The sequence below is a fragment of the Stegodyphus dumicola genome, chromosome 10 (assembly GCF_044657685.1).
Source record: "Stegodyphus dumicola isolate Sdum_Otavi_A_Nest chromosome 10, ASM4465768v1".
Lineage (NCBI taxonomy): Eukaryota > Metazoa > Arthropoda > Arachnida > Araneae > Eresidae > Stegodyphus > Stegodyphus dumicola.
Window position 1 is genome coordinate 33,992,188 of NC_140777.1, and position 19,537 is coordinate 34,011,724.

The following is a 19,537-nucleotide window of genomic DNA, read 5'->3' on the forward strand; positions in this document are numbered from 1 at the left end:
TCGGCATGAAATAACATATAATTGACAACCATTTTAACAAAAAGAAATAGAAGAGATTATAAAGGAAAATTATAACCTTTGCAAAATATGCAAGATGTACTGCAAACATTTTATCAGACAAACCAAAAAATAAATAATTAATTATATTATAATTATTAATTTAAAATATATTTTCCAGAAATCGATCAAAATAAAATCTGAAATTTTCTGGAAAATCTTGTTTGGCGAGCGCCGCTCTGGGCATCATACACCCCCTTGCCCCCCTCGTTATGCCATTGCCACTTTTCATGCCACAGTCTTCCCAAATGAGCGGAAATTCAGCATTTAATTCCTGTATTATATCACACATTATATTGCCTTTTTTTTAAAGAGGAAAGTTTTTGCAATTATATTTTCGTCACACATTAATTTTATTCTGCTTTGTTCATTTATATACCAGAATTTATCTAGTCATTTCACTAAAAATCACTGCATGAGAATCCATAAAATCCAAATCAACCAAGTCCCTGAGATGTCTGAAGTTTTTAACTTTTCACCCAATCAACAGTTAACATATTAAATGTTTTCTTAATACTTGAAATCAGATTAAAACATAAGAAAATTAACAAACTGGGGAAGATGGATTTCTGATAAAAGGGAAGTAATATGAAAATTATTTTAAAGACAAAAGATGAAGTGTATATTCAAAATATAAGATCAAAAGATTATGTCAGACAGTCAACAAATACAAAATAATTCAAATATGATCTTGAAAAAAATATAAAAAAACTAACTTTTTCAGTATCATGCTGCTTCATATGGCTTTTCAATTTATAGTAGCTTTTACCAATATATTTACAATATGGACAGGCATATGAACTTTTGTCTACTTCTCCAGAGCCAATTTTCTCCAGTTCATTAGCCTAATAAAAGAGAAAAATAATATACAAATCCAATAATGTTTAATATACATACAGATAAGGTTATTTGTTATATAATTAAAATGGATTTTGTTAATATTTTGCTATAATTTAAAACAATCCCATTTTATCAAAATTCATTTTGATTTGCATCAGCCTTCGATATTAGACATTATTTCAATCCATTATAAAATCTAAGAGATACCAAGCATCTATAGTAGTTATATAAAAAGAAGAGACATATTAATTAGTTTGAGTTAATATTATTTACAGAAAAACATATAACCTTAAAGAAATGTTTGACCATTTTTATAAATGACTATTCTTGCAGAATTTTTTAATTTGACAAATAAAACATGCATCTTCAGGTTTCTACATGCACAAAATTACAAAAAACATGCAAAATGTATTAATTACCAAATTAATGAAACATCAAAGTATATCGGCCATTTAAAAAAAAATCATACACAGGGCAATAATAACATTACTAAAAAATCTACACTTTAATATGATTATTTAAAGGAAAAACTAAAGATTTATAAATGAAGAAATCTAACTGTGCATGCAGAGTGTGTTTATATGTCAGAAGAGAATACATTACTAGATTTTGTTTCTTTTAACTTCAGCAAAACTTAATTCAAGTCATGTTAAAATTAGTGTGTTTTGGCTATACAATATTTTATAAATTTTAAATTAAACTATATTGCTGTTACACATACAAATGTTGTACACGCATTACATATACAAAATACATAATGTATACACTGCAGAAAAAAAGGGGGCCAATTCTATATCTCCCATTCTACCAGGCCGCTTGACGAAATTCAAATTGCGTTTTCCATGTCTCGAAAGTGCGACTTAAGATATGTATTAGATTCACATACAGCTTTGTTCTAATATACGTATTCTGACACAAAATAGGACTTTTCTGAAATAACATACCAATTTTTTTTTCCATATTTTAATTCTACGACTCAAATTATTCTTAAATATTAAATTTCGTAAAATTTCATTCGAAATTTAAGGAGAAATTCAAAAATTTAACTTGCACTTTTTTTTAGTTTGAGCCAAGAATAATTCACTTCGTGAAGTTCTTAATATATAGCATCCTGTTTTCCTTTCCCTTCCATTCTACAGGAGCGCAAATAAATAAATAAATAAAATAAAATAATAATACACATCGTTCCTATCTTTTTACATTACGGATGAGCAGAAAAAAAGTCACGTTGTTCCTATTTTCAAATAATTTTAACAAAGTGTCTAAGCAAAATTTTCATTATTATCTCTTTCAACAAATATGCCAACTTCAAAATTCGTCAATATATAAATTCACACATATTTTCGGAAAGTTTAAATAAAAAGCTCTAATTTTTTGCAGGTATGCTTAGAAACACATCTACTTTAAGATGATTGTAAAAAACTTTATAGGTTATAATTCAAAATTTTTTTCGAAAACTTTATAAAAATTATTTAAAAATAAATCATAAAAAATAGCTCAATTTTATTTGGAATGAACCTAAATTTGAAACTGTGTAAGAAGGAATCAGATAAGCTTCATAAAAAAGTGATATTAATATATACACACCAAACTGAATTAACATCAAGGAGCTAAAATTTTGAGAGTTAATTTTTTAAAAACTTTTCATCCAGTTTTTACAAAACTTTGCAGTTTGGCATAATTTAAGTCATAGAATTGAAATATGGAAAAAAATTGGCATGTCATTTCAGAAAAAGTCCAATTTTGTGTCAAAATACCTATACAGTACAAAGTCCAAAATCCAGACTCGTCAGGACTTGGATTCCGAATTGGATTTTTCCGGATATTAGATCATGTTTAAATCTAGTAAGATGGCATGTAGAAATTATAAAATTAAAACTAAATCGTGATTTATGAAATAGTGAAGTATTTATGATCTAAAGAGTTTCAAAAATTGAAAAAAAAAAAAAAAAAAAAAGGAGAGAGAGAGCTTAACAGTTATTTGTTTACCTTATTAAACATTTCTTTCAATTTAAATTGTTTAAGTTGCTTCGTTTTTTGTGCAAATACTTTCTCTTTAATTCTGTAGACAGACATAATCTCTTGTCTAGTTATATTGTTGAAGTCCTGCAACTGCTGTTTCGAGAATTCCGACTATTGTCAATCGAAATTTTCTCGTTTTCAGTAACTTCTCTGTCACTTTCTTCACTATCGGTAGTGCTATTTTCTGGATCTAGAACCATACTACAAATTTCACCATTCATTAACTAATTGATGATTGAGAAGCACTGTCATCACAATGAAAAACTTCTTTTATATCATTTTCATTTATTACCGCTTCTCTACATTTCTTTACAAAATCCGCAAACTTTAAAATTAGTGGCTATCAGCATCAAATTTAGCTATCTTTCACTATACATATTTGGCTATGCATCATGGGCTTGGCATAGCCAAATATGTATAGTGATATTAAACTAATGACAAGTTGTTCCATTAAATTTTATCTTGCTTCTATCGCGCACTGAGACAATTAAGCCTGAATTGTATTAGTTATTTATTATACTTATGTCTATTTCTTGCACATGCTTAAGGCTTATCAGAGTTCTGAATAAATAAATTCCCACATATACTTAAGCCTTATTGAGGCCAGTGCTAAATATCTTACTGCCTGATGCAGTTTCTGTGGGCCCTAAATTCTGCGACTTGGTGTGGCCATAAGAGCCCTCGTGCTGGTTCTGGGTTTATGTGAATAACAAATCAGTTTCTATTTATTCAAATAGCCCTAAATGTAATCTTTGAGTCTATGAGTATCAATAACAAAATCTATTTTTAGCATATGGAAAGAAACATTTGGTAAATTTCTTCTCCTCAGCCAAGCGTAATGGCAACATAAAAGGTTACCATATTTCTTTATTATTCCATTACTGACATAAAAAAAAAATGTTTAGGGATTGCTACATGAGTCATTACTCAAGTTGTCATGTTTTGATAAACATGCGGTGATGAAAGGAAAGTATAATAAATAATGATTCGCCAGCTTGGCATCAAATCAACAATGTATCTAAGTGGAATGTTTCGGTTTGAGATGTATGCCAAGCAGATATGCAGCAATGGAGCCAAATTGCTGATCATACAAATTTATGCTAAAATGATTGTTTCTTCAATAACAAGGTATTTTATTAGTCCAAAGGGATTTGAATCCCGAAGGACTATTAGTTTCGTTTTGGCATTTTGCGTCGGACGGATAAATGTCAGTTCACTTTTCAAACTGTTGCCATAAAATGTTAGAGTCCTGCATTATATTTGAAGAAATTAAATAATGAAAATCTGCATAAATGTATGTATATTTCTCACATTGTCATAAAATAATGGTACATAGAGTCATCGAATTTTGAATAACGTAATCCTCCAACGAATATGAGCATGTGGAAGACCAAATTTGAAATTTGAAATTTGTTTTATGATCGATTTCCTATTTTTTAAAAGTTTGACGAATTTTTGATTAACAAACTCAAGGATTTCAAAGCAAGCAATGGCAACGTTGTGCAGAAAAAACATTTTTATCTCCAGCGCGTGAGTCTCTGTATCGGAAATTCTAAAGATATGCTCGTTTTAAAACTATTTTGCGATATTGCTGTTGCACTGGATCTTGTGGTTTAAGTGCGAGGAACATGATATTTAATAAAGAAAGGTAACACACAAAACGTTAAAAAACGCCCCTTTGGACGTAATTTAAAATCTGAAACATTTCAGATTTTTTTTTTTTTTTTTTTAGTGTTGAAGTGAAATTAAGAATCCAGATTTTTATTATGCGCATGTGCAAAGCCTACGAGAAAAACTTTGGTGGTGGTTTTGAGGACTGGATTTTAGATCATTCAGGATAATGGGCGTCTGGATTTAGGACTTTGTACTGTATTTAAACAATGCTATATATAAAAATAATACATATCCTAAGTCGTGCTTTTGAGACATGTAAAATGCAATTTGAATTTCGTCAATCGGTCCAGTAGAACAGAAGATATAGAACTGTTCCCTTTTTTTTTAGTGCAGTGTACATATGCATTGTGTTGTTACATATAAAAATATATTACTATATTATAAGTAATGGATAATGATTACTAATAAATTTAAAAAAAAAGAAAAATCTAAATACATTTTTTAGATCTGGAGCATCTGGACAGGAATTTTCATTGGTCATTTCACCATCTTCACTGCAAGAAGAATTGCTTTTTGGAGGTAACTGGGGTAATGTTCTTGAAAGTCCATCAGGCCACACCTTAAAAAAATTTATGAAAACTAAAGGAACAGTACATAATCTGAACTTTAATGAAAAACAGAAAATAAAGTTAAATATTAATTTTTTACTAATGTACATAAATATATAGCAATAGAAAATCTCTAACAAAATTCCTGCAAATATAGTGCATCCATAAAGTCATGGTGCTCCTTTTGACCAGTCACAGGAAAGCAACAAAACAAGATAGAAATGTGAAATCTTCACCAAACAAAAGGAAAACTCTCCAAGTTTCTGTAGTTTTATGTGCAAGCATGTGCGCAAACAGGTGATGACACAGCACCACAAACCGCGAAGGAGCAGATCAGCCCACCCATGCCAGTCGAGATGTGGACCGTACAGAGGTAAGTTCAGTGTTTTCTGTGGCTTGCCAAATTCGAATCCGTGACCAAAATGCAACGTGAATATCGTAGTGTGTACAACGAACTGCCATAGAAATATAAATAACATTAATCAGTGGGATACACAGTTAAAGGATACCAGCAGTTTGTTGGATAAACTCCATTTTGGCAGGCCATCGGTTAGTGATGAGTCAATAGAGGCTATAATGAAGAGTTACCTAAGAAGCCCTTACAAATTTCAGCTGTTGCATGCTATCAAACCGAGGGATAGACCCAAACAATTTGCGTTTGCTACAGATATGCTTCATGAGGTCGACAGTGATAACCGATTTCTGCTGAAGATTGTGTTTAGTGATGAGGCGACATTTCCTGTTAGTGGACATGTTCATCGCCACAACATCCGAATATGGGCTGCTGAAAATCCTCATGCCCACATAGAGTACGAATGCAACAGCCCTAAAGTGAACGTGTGGTGAGGCCTGATGCATGATAAAGCGATACGACCATTTTTCTTTGCAGAGTGGACTGTGACGGCATGCATGGAGCCCACATCGAACCGCACTGTGAATAGGTATGAAACTTAGAGATTTTCTTTTGTTTGGTGAGGATTTCGCATTTCTATCTTGTTTGTTGCTTTCCTGTGACCGATCAAAAGTGCATCATGACTTTAAGGACACACTGTATATATAAAAATTATCTATACATTAAAATAAATACAGTTGAATCCAGTTAATTGGACCACCGCATGATCAAACCAGCAGCTTTTTCGGACGAAATCCTAAAGAATCGAAACAAATCCTATGTACAATAGTCTCATATTATTTGCTTATTTGGACCAAAATTCTCTTTAATCAGACCAAAAAACGTGAGAGTGAATAAGAAACAGAAGCCACAAGTCGGCCGCGTACAGTGGATGTACAGGTGGTCTGCGACGTATGGGAGGATCTGTAGTTGCGGCTCCCCACGAAAATGCTTTATCAAAGGTCAGGAATTCCTTAAAGTACATGACAAAAGCAAAACTAGTGGGAGGTGAACATGCACACCATTTTCTTTGACCTGCACCTCCGAGTTTCGAGGAAATGAACAATAGAGTGTCCTGAAAGGAATTCCCGCCTGTCAATGATGATTAAAGTTTACACGAGAAAGCTATCATTTCATCACCTTTTTGGGATGAATGATGAGCACTTTATCTCTCTCTTGACCTCATTTTGAAACCGAAACACCAAGGTTTCTTCAGACCAATTTAGTCAGTGAAACTGTGCACATGTCTTGTCTCCCCTGCCAAAATGGCACAAAGGGATTTGACGTTAGCTGAAAAAATTGGTTTCCTGGATAAGAACAAGCAACAACCATGAAACACTAGTCAGCATCGGTTGGTGGAAATAACCGGATTGGCAAAGACTACAATTTCGTGCTTGATAAAACAAAAGAATAAGCTGAAAAGAAGAATGGGCACAATGTGAAGGACGAGGAGGAACTTCCAAAAAATGGAAGCATGAAGGCAAGGATTCAGATGTTGATGAGGCCCTTAATTAATGGTTTGCTGTTATTACTAAACAGTTTGTGCGAGTAAGCGGCCCAATGTTAAAGTGCAAAGCAGAACTTGCTAAAAAGCTGGGCCACAATGACTTTAAAGCTACGGACAGTTGGCTGTCTCGATGGAAATCTAGACATGACAATGCTATTTATTTTCTGAATCCTTTGCTAAATGTGTAATAATTTACACAAATATTATTCATATTATTAAAAAAGATATTAATATATTTGTTTCGAAAAGTATTTAATTTTACTATTTCTACACAAAATTATTTCAACTCATTTTTTTAAAATTTATGCTACCTAATAAAATTCTTTACCAAATTTCAAATATTCTTTATATTTGTAACATGCAATCAACAGAAATTAATTTACTCTAAAATATTTGAATACAATGTATTCATAAATCTGTCAATTAAGAAATTTAAACAATCTAATCACAAATTAGAAATCACCTTTATTATATTTTGAAATCTTGCTTATTTTAATAGTTGGTTATATTATTAAGTTCATGCAAATAAAGTAATAAAAGTAAATATTCATTCCATTGAATAAATTTCCCAGATATTTTTGTATAAACCAGACAGAGCAAAAATCAAGTTTAAAACTCTATTACATAATTTCATATCTCAATTTTTGGAGTTTCATTACTAGTAGAAAGCTAAAATTCACTTGGCATATCAGGTGTATCTTCTCGAATTTTATCATATTTCAGCTGAAGTACAGAATCACTAATACAAATATCACAGCAATCAAAATAAAATTATATCAGACATTTCTTTTTATGGAACAGACTTTATTAAAAGTTTTTAATTAATAAGAGTCTTTAATTAATATAAAGTCTTAATAATTTGATATTAATAGTCAATTTAACAATTACTAGCACAGAATTAAATAATAGGGAATTTTAGGATAGATACTGTTTAAAAGTAAACTTACATAAAAACATATTCGTAATTTGGAATACTACAATACAAAATAATCATAAAATATTTTTAAATGCAATAAATTTAGATAATTTAAAAAAATTCTCTCTTTTCCCAAAAGAAAAGGAGGACCAATTTTATTTACATGCCAAAAGTATTCAAATAGCTTTCTATTTTTAGCTAGGTTTCTAAGTATCAGTTTAATTATTAATTTAACACATTTGGGGCAGAAGAGTATGATCACAGTTAAAAAAAAGAGCAAACTTCTGAACACAAGGAACTAATCATGTCAATTGCAAGGAAAAAAATAAAAAAATAACTTTTTTTTTTTTTTTTTTTTGTTTCATTTTGCAATTTCACCCATTCCAAAAATGGCTTTATGATTCCCAAAATGATAAAAGTAAAATAACTGCTGGTAAGTTATCAGATTAGTCTTGTAATGATAGCAAACTTTCAAAGAATGACAATAATTACTTAAATACGATGCTTTCCCAATGAAATACCACCAACATACATATATTTAGAAGTCGGTGCAAATGATTCAGATATTGAAGATAAACTGGAGATTGAAAATAACGAAACCCCAAATGAGGTAATGTTTTTAGGTGAAGCAGGTGTGTCAACCTTCTTATGATAATTCAAATTAATAATGTTAATAAATCATCAAGTGAATTAATAGTGGTAATGATTAGATTTGCTCGCTACACATTCAAATGTGTTGAAAATCCTGCTTGCGAAGTGCTGACTTAAATTTGAAGAATCAATGAAACAAAATTACAACAGATTTGAAAGAGAACTCCTTGACAAAATGAAATAAGAATATAAACTTCCTTCCATTTTACATTAAAATGATTTTTTTAATGCATATAAGTAATTGGGGAAAAAATACAATTTACTTTATGTGTCTGCATGTGTTTCTTCACATTTGATTTTTGTGCAAATGCTCTGCCACATACGATACACTGGAATGGTTTCTCTCCAGTATGACAGCGTATATGTTGCTGAAGATCAAAATTCTTCGTGAAAGATTTCCAGCAATAGGCACAGTTTAATTTATGATCCTGTAAACAGATAAGTATTAGATGAATAAACATTCAAAAATTTTGAAATAAAACAAAATTAGGAAAATCTTTGCACTTGAATTTCTATGTTTAAAATTTACAAGTAATGTAAATAACACAAGTGCGTAAGTAGTTCAAGATCAAATGAATACATTTTAGTACATTCAGAGAGCGAACACATATTTTGATAATGCTGTTGTATATGATCTGCCACTAAAATAGTATTTTTAAAAAAGAAAACATATACAAACAATTAAGAATACATGAATGAAAATGATTCCATTAATTTCATTTACAACCCATTAACTTACTATTTCCATAAAATTTTAATTCCTTTCAATTTTAGAAAATAAAAGCAAGATGACCGTTAAAAGGCAGTTATTATAATTCAGCCATATATATCAGGAATGTGGTTCAACATTAAAAAAAATCATCATTTTTACTAACAGATTGCCACCATACTTCTGCAAGATAATGGGGAAGCATTTGCAAGTACAGTCAAAAGTCGTTAATTCGGACGCCCATAATCTGGACCTCAAAGCTACAAACTTTCTGTGCATGCATCGCATTGACGCATGTGCGCAAGACCTTTATGGCTGCGCATATGCGTGTGCACATGAACATAATACGTTTACGCATGCGCTTTTAATGTACGAGGATAACGGACAGTATAAGCTAAAATTATCTAATTATATATTTCAGTTAATGTTGCAGATTGCGTTGTTCCTTAATCTTCAAATTGGATCCGACTTATTATTTTTTTAACAAAATGTGGAATTGCTGCAAAAAACGGATGAAGGCATATCCTTTGTTTCTGTAACCATTCCGAAATCTGTTTATGAATTTCACGCTGCTCTGCGGCGGCGTGGGGGGCGGGGGCGCCGCGGCACACAATTAATTGGAAGTTGATCTGTCAGCACTATCCTTATCTTCAGGGCAGATGTTTTTATTTTATTTGGCTTACAATTCCTTATTAAACGTAGTATTTCCTCTTGATGTACTCCGTCTTTGAGATAATTTAAATCAAATTCCTTGTCATTATAATTCGCTTCCGATAGTGAAGAAAGTGACACAGAGGTTATTGAAAACGAAAAAATTTCGATTCACAAATTAGTCAGTATTCTTGACGCAGCAATTATAGGACTTGAACAGCAGAACTTTGTAACTGAACAAGAAATTATGTCTGTTTATAGAATTAAAGAGAAAATATTATCACATAAAATGAAGCAACTTAACCAACTTACATTGAAAGAAATGTTTAATAAAGTAAACAAATAAATATTAAGCTTTTTTTTTTTTTTTTTTGTAAATTTTGATACCCCTTAGGTTTAGATCATAATTGTTCTTTACTTCATAAATTACGGTTTCATATTTTTAATTTTATAATTTCTGCATGCCATCTTACCAGATTTAAACTGATGATCTATAATCCGGAACTGCCGAAGTCCCGACGAGTCCGGATTAACGACTTTTGACTGTATAATACTAAGCATGTGTATAGTCTTTAGTTTCGAAATCCCCCAACACAATCTAATTGTTTGGGTATTAATACTATCTGCAGAACTCAAAGTTCTTTTGCTGGTTTAAGCTGCATTCACACTGGTCTGTTGGGGCGAAAGCAGCAAGGCGGAAAAAAAAACGCTTTTCACATACGTCAGTTCACACCAACCTTCACTTTAAAAGCTGTCATATGCTCGCACTAAATGGTTCTTCATATCAGAAACCTGAGGAAAAACGCTAAATTTTTGTGTGGTATTTTGACTTTTTACAATTACATTTTAAAATGAAAATGGATTTAATTTCTGCTTGATTAAAACTTATTTTACTTCTTGCTTTGTGTAAGAGAAGCAGAATGCAGTGGTTTATATTAATATGTTAAAAATGACTGCAGCAAGGAGATGCAAATAATTTAATTGAAGAAATATGCTTGAACGAAACGAAATTTCTTTTAATTACTTCTGCATTACACCTCATCAATTCGATGAATTTCTAGTCCTCATTGAACTATTTATTCAAAAGAAGAAGACTATTTTTTTGTCAGAATATCGCAGGAAAGAATCATTTGGAAGATGGAAATAGGATATCACATAAAAAGATCGTTGTATACAGTACAAAGTCTGTAGTCCAGACGTCCATTATCCGGAATAATCTACAATCCGGACCTCAAAACCACAATTTTTTTTTATGCTTTATGCATGCACGTTTAATGTTACGCATGCACATTTAATGTTTACGCATGTGCATTTAGCACAAAAAACGAAGCAAATTAAACAACTTACATTGAAAGAAATGTTTAATAAAGTAAACAAATAAATATTAAACTTTTTTTTTGTAAATTTTGATACCCTTTAGATCATAATTGCTCTTTATTTCATAAATTATGGTTTCATATTTTTAATTGTATAATTTCTGCATGTCATCTTACTAGATTTAAATTGATGATCTATAATCAGGAATCGCTGAAGTCCCGACGAGTCCGGATTACAGACTTTGTACTGTATATCTAATTTAATTTATTTATGAATTTTGTAGAATGATAACTAAAAAATCTTAATTGCATGATTCTATTTTTTAAAGTAAATTTTTCATGGGATAGAATACCATAAATGGTTTTACATGATGTATGAACTTCCCTTAAAATTTTCCTTAAATGAACTTCCCTTAATTGGTTTAAATAATGCAATAAAAAATTATATTTTGTTTAAATGTATGTTAAGATTTACAGCATTACTAAATAAAATATCGCACTTAAAAACAGCAGTTATTTTTAAGTTAATAAACAACAGTTTTATTAACTTAAAAATGTTTTAGTTTCTGCCTTATGTACATAATTTTACCTTAAATGTAATACAGTCAAAAGTCGTTAATTCGGACACCCATAATCCGGACCTCAAAGCTACAAACTTTCTGCGCATGTGTCGCCTTGACGCATGCACATAGGCGTTTAAGCGTGTGCTTAAGACCTTTATGGCTGCGAATGTGCGTGTGCGCAAATTACATTTACAAATGTTCGTTTAATGATAACAGACAGTATAAGCTAAGCTAAAATTATCTAATTCAGTTAATGTTTCAGATTGCATTGTTCCTTAATCTTCTAATTGGATCCGGCTTATTATTTTTTGCAGACTGTTAGAGCAATTTTATAAAAGTAAGCTTAAACTTTCGATTATATCAAATAGAATTTCCGATATCTATTTGTTAATATGTAAAGGATCTAAAGCGAAAGTATGTTTTGAAATCCGAAATCTGTTTATCAATTTCACGCTGCTCGGCGGGGGGAACGCCGCGACGTAATGAATTGGAAGTCGATTATGTCAAAAAGAATTTCCGATTCTGGAGCTATCAAAGGATCTACAAAGCGAAAGCATGTTCCGATGTCCATTAAACAAAAAGTGGATAAAGGCATATCCTTTGTTTATTTTTAACGGCGCAGCACGCAATGAATTGGAAGATGATCTGTCAGCACTATCCTTATCTTCAGGGCAGATGTTTTTAATTTATTTGGCTTATAATTCTTTACTAAATGTATTATTTCATCTTGATGTACTCCGTCTTCGATATGATTTAAATCAAATTCCTCGTCATTATAATTCGTTTCCGATAGCGAAGAAAGTAACAGAAGTTATTGAAAACGAAAAAATTTCGATTGACAAATTAGTCGGTATTCTCGACACAGCAATTACAGGACTTGAACAGCGGAACTTCGTAACTGAACAAGAAATTATGTCTGTTTATAGAATTAAAGAGAATGTATTATCACATAAAAAACGAAACAATTTACATTGAAAGAAATGTTTAATAAAGTAAACAAATAAATATTAAGCTTTTTTTTTTTTTTTTTTTTGTAAATTTTGATATCCTTTAGATCATAATTGCTCTTTATTTCATAAATTACGGTTTCATATTTTTAATTTTATAATTTCTGATTGCCATTTTACCAGATTTTAACTGATGATCTAGAATCCGGAATTGCCGAAGTCCCGACGAGTCCGGATTAACGACTTTTGACTGTAGTAACTACTTCAATTAGTCATTCATGTATTAATGAACAGCCACATCTAAAGGTTTATTAAATAAGGCCACTTTTATGTAAAACTCATTGAAGTAACTTCATTTTATATACTTCTTTTTCCACATTAAAAATTGAATTCCCCAATTAGCAAATTTGCTTATGCTCATGCAAAAGTTCTTTAAATTAATGAAAAATTATTATCAAAATTAAACCTCTGGTTAAGTTCATATATAAATTGTTCAAAAAGTTGCCATGCATGTTAAGAAAAGCAAACATGAAGCCATTAAAATGCAGAGAAGTATTCCATAAATCAGCTACATTCTAATTAGCTTCTTTTTTAAAACAAATAGTTTACTTGTCACCACTCGTTTAACATTTAGAACTTACTAAATTTTTTAATTAGATGAAACAGCAATTTTATACTAATACCAATAACGCTTTTGCTGGTCTCATGTCAGCCTAAATAGAATCAGATCATCTTATGAATTATACCAAAGGCTTGTTGTTAAAAGAAAGTTATTGCACATAATGCCGAGCGAAAATTAGATTTATATGAATGATGAATGAAAATAAATGCAAGCTTCTTGTGCCCCCCCCCCCAAAAAAAGTCGCGACGGATTAAAAAAAAAAATTGGTATATCCGTACCATTATCAAAAGTAGGAAAAAGCAAGGCCTCAAACCGCAATACAAGTCCCTAGTACAAGCTGAATTTTCTACTTGAGCATGTTACCTCTGCACTAATGTAGCTTGCATTTTTACACTTCACCTTCAGAAAACTGAAAAAGCATCTGGGCTACTCTAAACTAGAGATAATATTTTCTGTAAATACCAGCTTCATTACAATACCACTCTTGGTGACACTTGAATACAAAATCTTTAACTGAAGAAGCCAACATTTTACTCACTAGGCAACAAGAGCAACTTTAAATTGATGTAGATATATTTTAAGAAAAATTTAAAATTTGGGATTTCGAAATCCATCACTATTTTCTCACAACAATCTATTGCTTTAGATTATTCTGTAAAAACTGCCCACCATATATAATTTATGGTTGATTATTAAGGTTTATTACTCCTAATTATGGTTGATTATTAAGGTTTATTACTCCTAATAAACTTGAGAATTTTCCTTTAAATAATTTATAAAGCTATTTATTCTATTAGCATATGCATTTTTTATTATTATCTGTAATTTTTATTAAGATTAGTCCATTTGACTTTTTTTTCCATCAAGAATTTTTGAAAGTGCAATCATTTAAAAACCTTGGTATAAACTGGACATTTGAAACGAGATGCCTGAAACTGATGTGCCAAGCGTTGAAAAGTTAGGTCAACTCATGCGTTCTCCGGTCGTTCGGAAAATGCCGCCTCTGATTGGTCAAAGCTTTCCGCCCAAACTTGTGACCATGCTGGTGTGAACTGGGCTTTACAGTTCAAGGATCCAACCCCTTATAAAATTTTATTAAACAAGGTATCATTTCAAAGTTTTTTTAAGGATTATTTTTTTAGGGCATTAACTATATCTAAACTAAATATACAATCAACTCCCAGCTGACATGTTAAGACTGCTGAATAGTATGAGTTTGACATGGGTTTAATCCTAGGTGAGTGCATTGGCTATATAGTTAGTTTTCATGTTTTCCTGAACATGAATACAAGGCATTTTCTCTCAGAAAGTCCTTCACCACATCATGCCCCCTTAAGCAGATAGTTCTCGTGTGCTTTGCCATGTTCAAATAATGTAACACAATTAACTCAAGGTATCAAATACACCTTCATAGCTCAAAGTACCATTTGTAGTTATATTAGGTTCAATTAATGAAAAATATTCTACTATATGCAGTCACATTTATGATCATTTTCCCCTCAATCAAATGCATATCACAATTATACGACGTTTCACTTTTCAAAATAAAAATACAGTAAAAAATCATTCTGCCTTTCTATGAAGCTAGAAAACAAAAGGAGTAAATGATAATAGAAAAAAAACATTTCACGTTTTAAACTCATGTTCTGTTACATTTATTATTACAGAATGTTATAAATTTATGAAAATATGTGCTTTATGCAGGCAAATTAAATTATAATGTTAATTTTTAGTATTTTCTAATTAAATGCAGCCTTTCTGAAAAGTCCCAAACATGTTGGCAATTCTTGAAAACATTTATGAATTTGTTGGCAGCTAATTTTTCACCATGCTAAGGCATAAAAGGCAACAGCCACTTTCAAAATGGCAACATACTAAGAATTTTAAATAAATAAATTAAAATAAAAAATAAACATTAATAATAAAACACTTAACTTTATTAATAAAGCCTGTAATTACTTTCACTGTTGCTCTCCTCATGTACACAATGGTCTAATTTTTCTAAAAAAATAGAGAACTGCATAAACTCAACAATGCACACCAAACCAAAATATATTCTATGAACACACCAAGGTCACCAGCTCATCACATAACTATTTTCAGTACATACTGCTTTGCCAAAAGAATACTTTTTTGAAACTTTTCAGTGGAGGTACAGATGATTAGTACTTTATTTTATTTTAATATTATATTGACACAGAACTTATAATGTTAATTATTTTCTTTAAAATATATCATACATTTCCTGCATGTTAAAATCATTACATTTTTGAGACACAAAATTTTCTTACCTAAGGAATATCCTAAATATTCCTTTCACTGAGATATTATTTTCATTTATAATATCTAGTACTTAAATTTTAATGCAATCATCCAAGTAATTTTTTACAGAATAGAAAAAAGGATGATGATTGATAACTGCATTTATCCTGTCCTGGCAGAAATTTTGCAACAGCTGTTTTAAGAATATATTCAAAAGAATTGCTTCCTTTCTTACAAAAAAACATTATATTTCTTACAAATCTTACAAAAAAAAAAAAAATATATTTCCACAGAATTTTTACCACCTTTTTCTTTCACTGCAGGCAAATCTCACAAGTGCAGATTTCAAAACTGAGTTTAAAGCAAAAAATATCATGATTTGTTTATGAAAACCATTGGAACTTGGAATACAACAAAAAAGAATGCATATTAAAATGATGATGGTGCAAACGATTATAAGAGTTTAGATTTTGAAAAATCTGCTGATTTCTACTAATGTGGTTGTATTAATATGCCATTTTAAAAACAGAATTAGTTCTGAATAAATAATTATTCTGATTACAAAGACATGACTTATTTTCATTATATTTGTTTTTGCTAGTTAACATGAGCATATAAAGTAGATTCAATTAGTTTTACACTACTTGGCCATAATAGGATGAGTATCTGAATGATGATTATCCATACAAATTAATTTCATAAAACAGATAAGTTTTATAGAAGAGATCAACATTCTTTAAAGGAAGAAAAAAATGAACAAAAAGAATTTCAGAATGATTTGCCTTTTTTATGCATACAAAAGACAGCACAAACAATCAAATGAATAATTGCAATACATAGACACACACACAAGATTTTTTCAAATAATTTTATCACTGCTAAGCAGATATCATTTTTTTTTTTTTTTCCCTTTTTATAATGCTGCACACTCAAATTTCATTATGCATTAAGATAGTTTAAGCACTGCTTGGTAATTTGTTACTTATTTACTTACTCCTGAAACTTCTATCACACATTAAAATATTTGAAAAGAACAATTTGTTGTGTTATGTTTGCTTTTTGTCATATGAAGTGAAAACAGCCAACCACTGCGGACCATTTTATGGAGGGGGCTATTAATGTAAAAGCAAACGGATATCCTATAATCACAGAAAATGAAATCCTGATACAGTACAATTTTTTGGCAGTATGAAGAAAAGTATTGTGGCTTTGTCTCAGTGTATATCTGGGGGGGGGGGAATGTTTAAAACAGTTCCTTTTCCTAAAACAGGGAAATATGTGATAGCACGACAACCACCACAATTCCAGATAATTTTGTTTTCTATGGAGGTGGGAGTCAGAAAAAGTTTTAGTTGCTGTTATTTTATCATAAAATGTAAACTACAAACGAGCTTCTTCACAATAATAACAATGTTCATAAAACATATCAAATGTTCTAATGTCTAAATAAATAAATAAATAAATAATAATAATAATAATAATAAAAAAAAAAAAAAAAAGCATATTACGTGAATCTTTTCTTTTCTACTGTGATTTGATACTAAGCTTCAGTCTAGTTAAGTCTAGTTAAACTTTTATTTTTAACAATTTATAGCAACTGGTAAAGCAGTTACAATTCTGTAATTTCTCAAATTTCTTACAGCCATAATTTAACTAAATGAATTAGAAATCTTTTTTGGAGGGAGCGGGGTTATGCTGAAAATTATACGTGCCTTTTTACTTTGATTATCTTCATTGTCAGCCTCGGAAGATTTCTTTGTCTTGACCATACTGCTATGAAATTCTGCAATTACATTTACAGTACTTGGTTCTTTCTCACTGTCATTTTGTTCATTATTGTTTAAAGCATCTACAGCTTCAGTTAAGGGTTCAACAACCACACCATTTGTTTTCACAGATAATGAAGAATTACACAGAACTGACTGAGTTTCAGTTGAATTAGTAATATTCAGCACTAAGCCAGATATGGTACTGTTATGCTGCTGACTAGTTAGAATAAGAGGCCTTGATATGAACTTGTCATTTATGATTGAAAGTTCTACAGTTTGTGGAAGCTGTGTGTCCTGCGTGGTAACTTGTTGAAGAACATGCTGTATTGTAGCCGGAATAGTCTGGGTACTAAATGTAGGTTGAGAAATAAGGCTGTGATTTTGATTCACTTGGATGCTAGGACTGGATACTGGAGCAGTAATAGTTTGATCAATTGCAGATGTCGACAGCTGCAGAAGATCAGCATCAGTTAGGACTAAACTTTGAGAATAATTGGATAATGATGATGAAGGTATCTGGGAAAAAGAAAAAAATATTTTACTTTTCATAAAAATATACCAAATTAAATAATAAAAAACAGTAAAAGATAGCATACCTTAAAAATAATATTCCAAATGAAACAGGGCTAACTTTTTAACAACCTTTCTTTTTATAATAAGATGCAGATAAAAATAAACATTAAATTTGATAAGGACATCTAGTCAAGATTACTTCATGGATTATTAGAAAAGTCTAGATTACTATTTATAATTGTGTTAACTAGTTTAGAGTGAAGAATGACAAAACAACCGAAAAAAAGTTTTTTTTGCCTAAAATGAAATGAAATCAACATAATGAATAATTTCTTAAAAAAATTTTCATCCTTTTTCATTATACTATAATATTAATAGTATTTTATTACATTTTGAAAACACTGCACTTACACTTCATATATGAATTTTGGTTCTGGAAAAACTGATGGATAAAAAGAAAAGAAAGAATCAAGATGCAGTACTTGATAAGTGTTGCCACTGTGTGAAATGGGAGACTTTAAATTTATCTTCAGTACATCCTTGTATGCAGTTAGATCTCAGTGTGTTGCCAATAACAGAGAATAAGATCTTTTAATTTATCTCACCAATTTAACCAGTCTATTACTGATTAACAAAGTAAATAATTAAAGAGCAATACTCAATTTAAATCTTCTACTTTTTTAATAACATACCTAATTATATTAAATACTAAAACACATTTAATTCATTACATATCCAACTGATATTTTTTATGAATATTTGCAATTCTGTTACAATGAATATACATGTCTCTAATGTCATATATTGTATGTAAATACATTTTTAAATTCTTGAAACTAAGTGGTATTTTTTTTAAAGGTGTTAGACTGTGATCTAAAGTTTGCAGCTTTTTTGTTTTGAATATGTTGCCCACAATAGATATTGGTTTTCAAGAAAAGATTTCATGTAAAGCTGAAGATTTTTATATATTACAGTAAACATGCATTTGGTTAAATTGAGATGCAAAAATATTATTTGAGAAGAAATTAAACATATCACAACTTAATAATAAAGAATGATTCCTGATTTACCTGAATTTTACGAACAACTACAGTGTTCTGTGGAATTCCACAAATATTTGATGGTAAGCTAATGTCTGAGACTGGACTCACAATTGAACTGGTACATTCTGTCTTATGATTTACAAAAACATCAATGGATAGGAACTGTTTCTTACATTTGCCACACTGGAATACATCACTATCATCTAAAACAGCTCCTGAAAATTAATAGGTTCTTTTTACACACATGCAAAATAATTTACTTACAAAGTAGTCTCACTGCATGTAAATAACAACAGATTTGAAGAAAACAGGCAATAGAAAAATAGCAAAAAGGGGAAAAAAAATAGTAGATAGTTCTTCAGAAAAAAGTCAATAAAACTTAATAAATTAATATTTATACATGACACATTAGTTTTACTGTTATTTCAATATTGTAATCATTATATCAGTCTTCAAAAAAAAGTCAATAAAACTTAATAAATTAATATTTATACAGGATACATTAGTTTTACTGTTAATTCAATATTGTAATCATT

At 30.3% G+C, this 19,537-nt stretch overlaps 1 protein-coding gene across 1 annotated transcript in view; it reads right to left on the reverse strand.

Moving 5' to 3' along the window:
• The window catches only part of LOC146994940 (zinc finger protein 341-like), a 47,794-nt gene that overhangs the window by 14,788 nt on the left and 13,469 nt on the right, over nucleotides 1-19,537 (reverse strand). The window contains exons 3-7 of the mRNA XM_085824868.1: nucleotides 19,029-19,216; nucleotides 17,389-17,961; nucleotides 8,870-9,034; nucleotides 5,030-5,152; nucleotides 774-902 (exon numbers count right to left, since the gene is read on the reverse strand). Of these exons, the coding sequence (XP_085680994.1) occupies nucleotides 774-902; nucleotides 5,030-5,152; nucleotides 8,870-9,034; nucleotides 17,389-17,961; nucleotides 19,029-19,216 (1,178 nt within the window). The remainder of the gene's footprint in view (nucleotides 1-773; nucleotides 903-5,029; nucleotides 5,153-8,869; nucleotides 9,035-17,388; nucleotides 17,962-19,028; nucleotides 19,217-19,537) is intronic.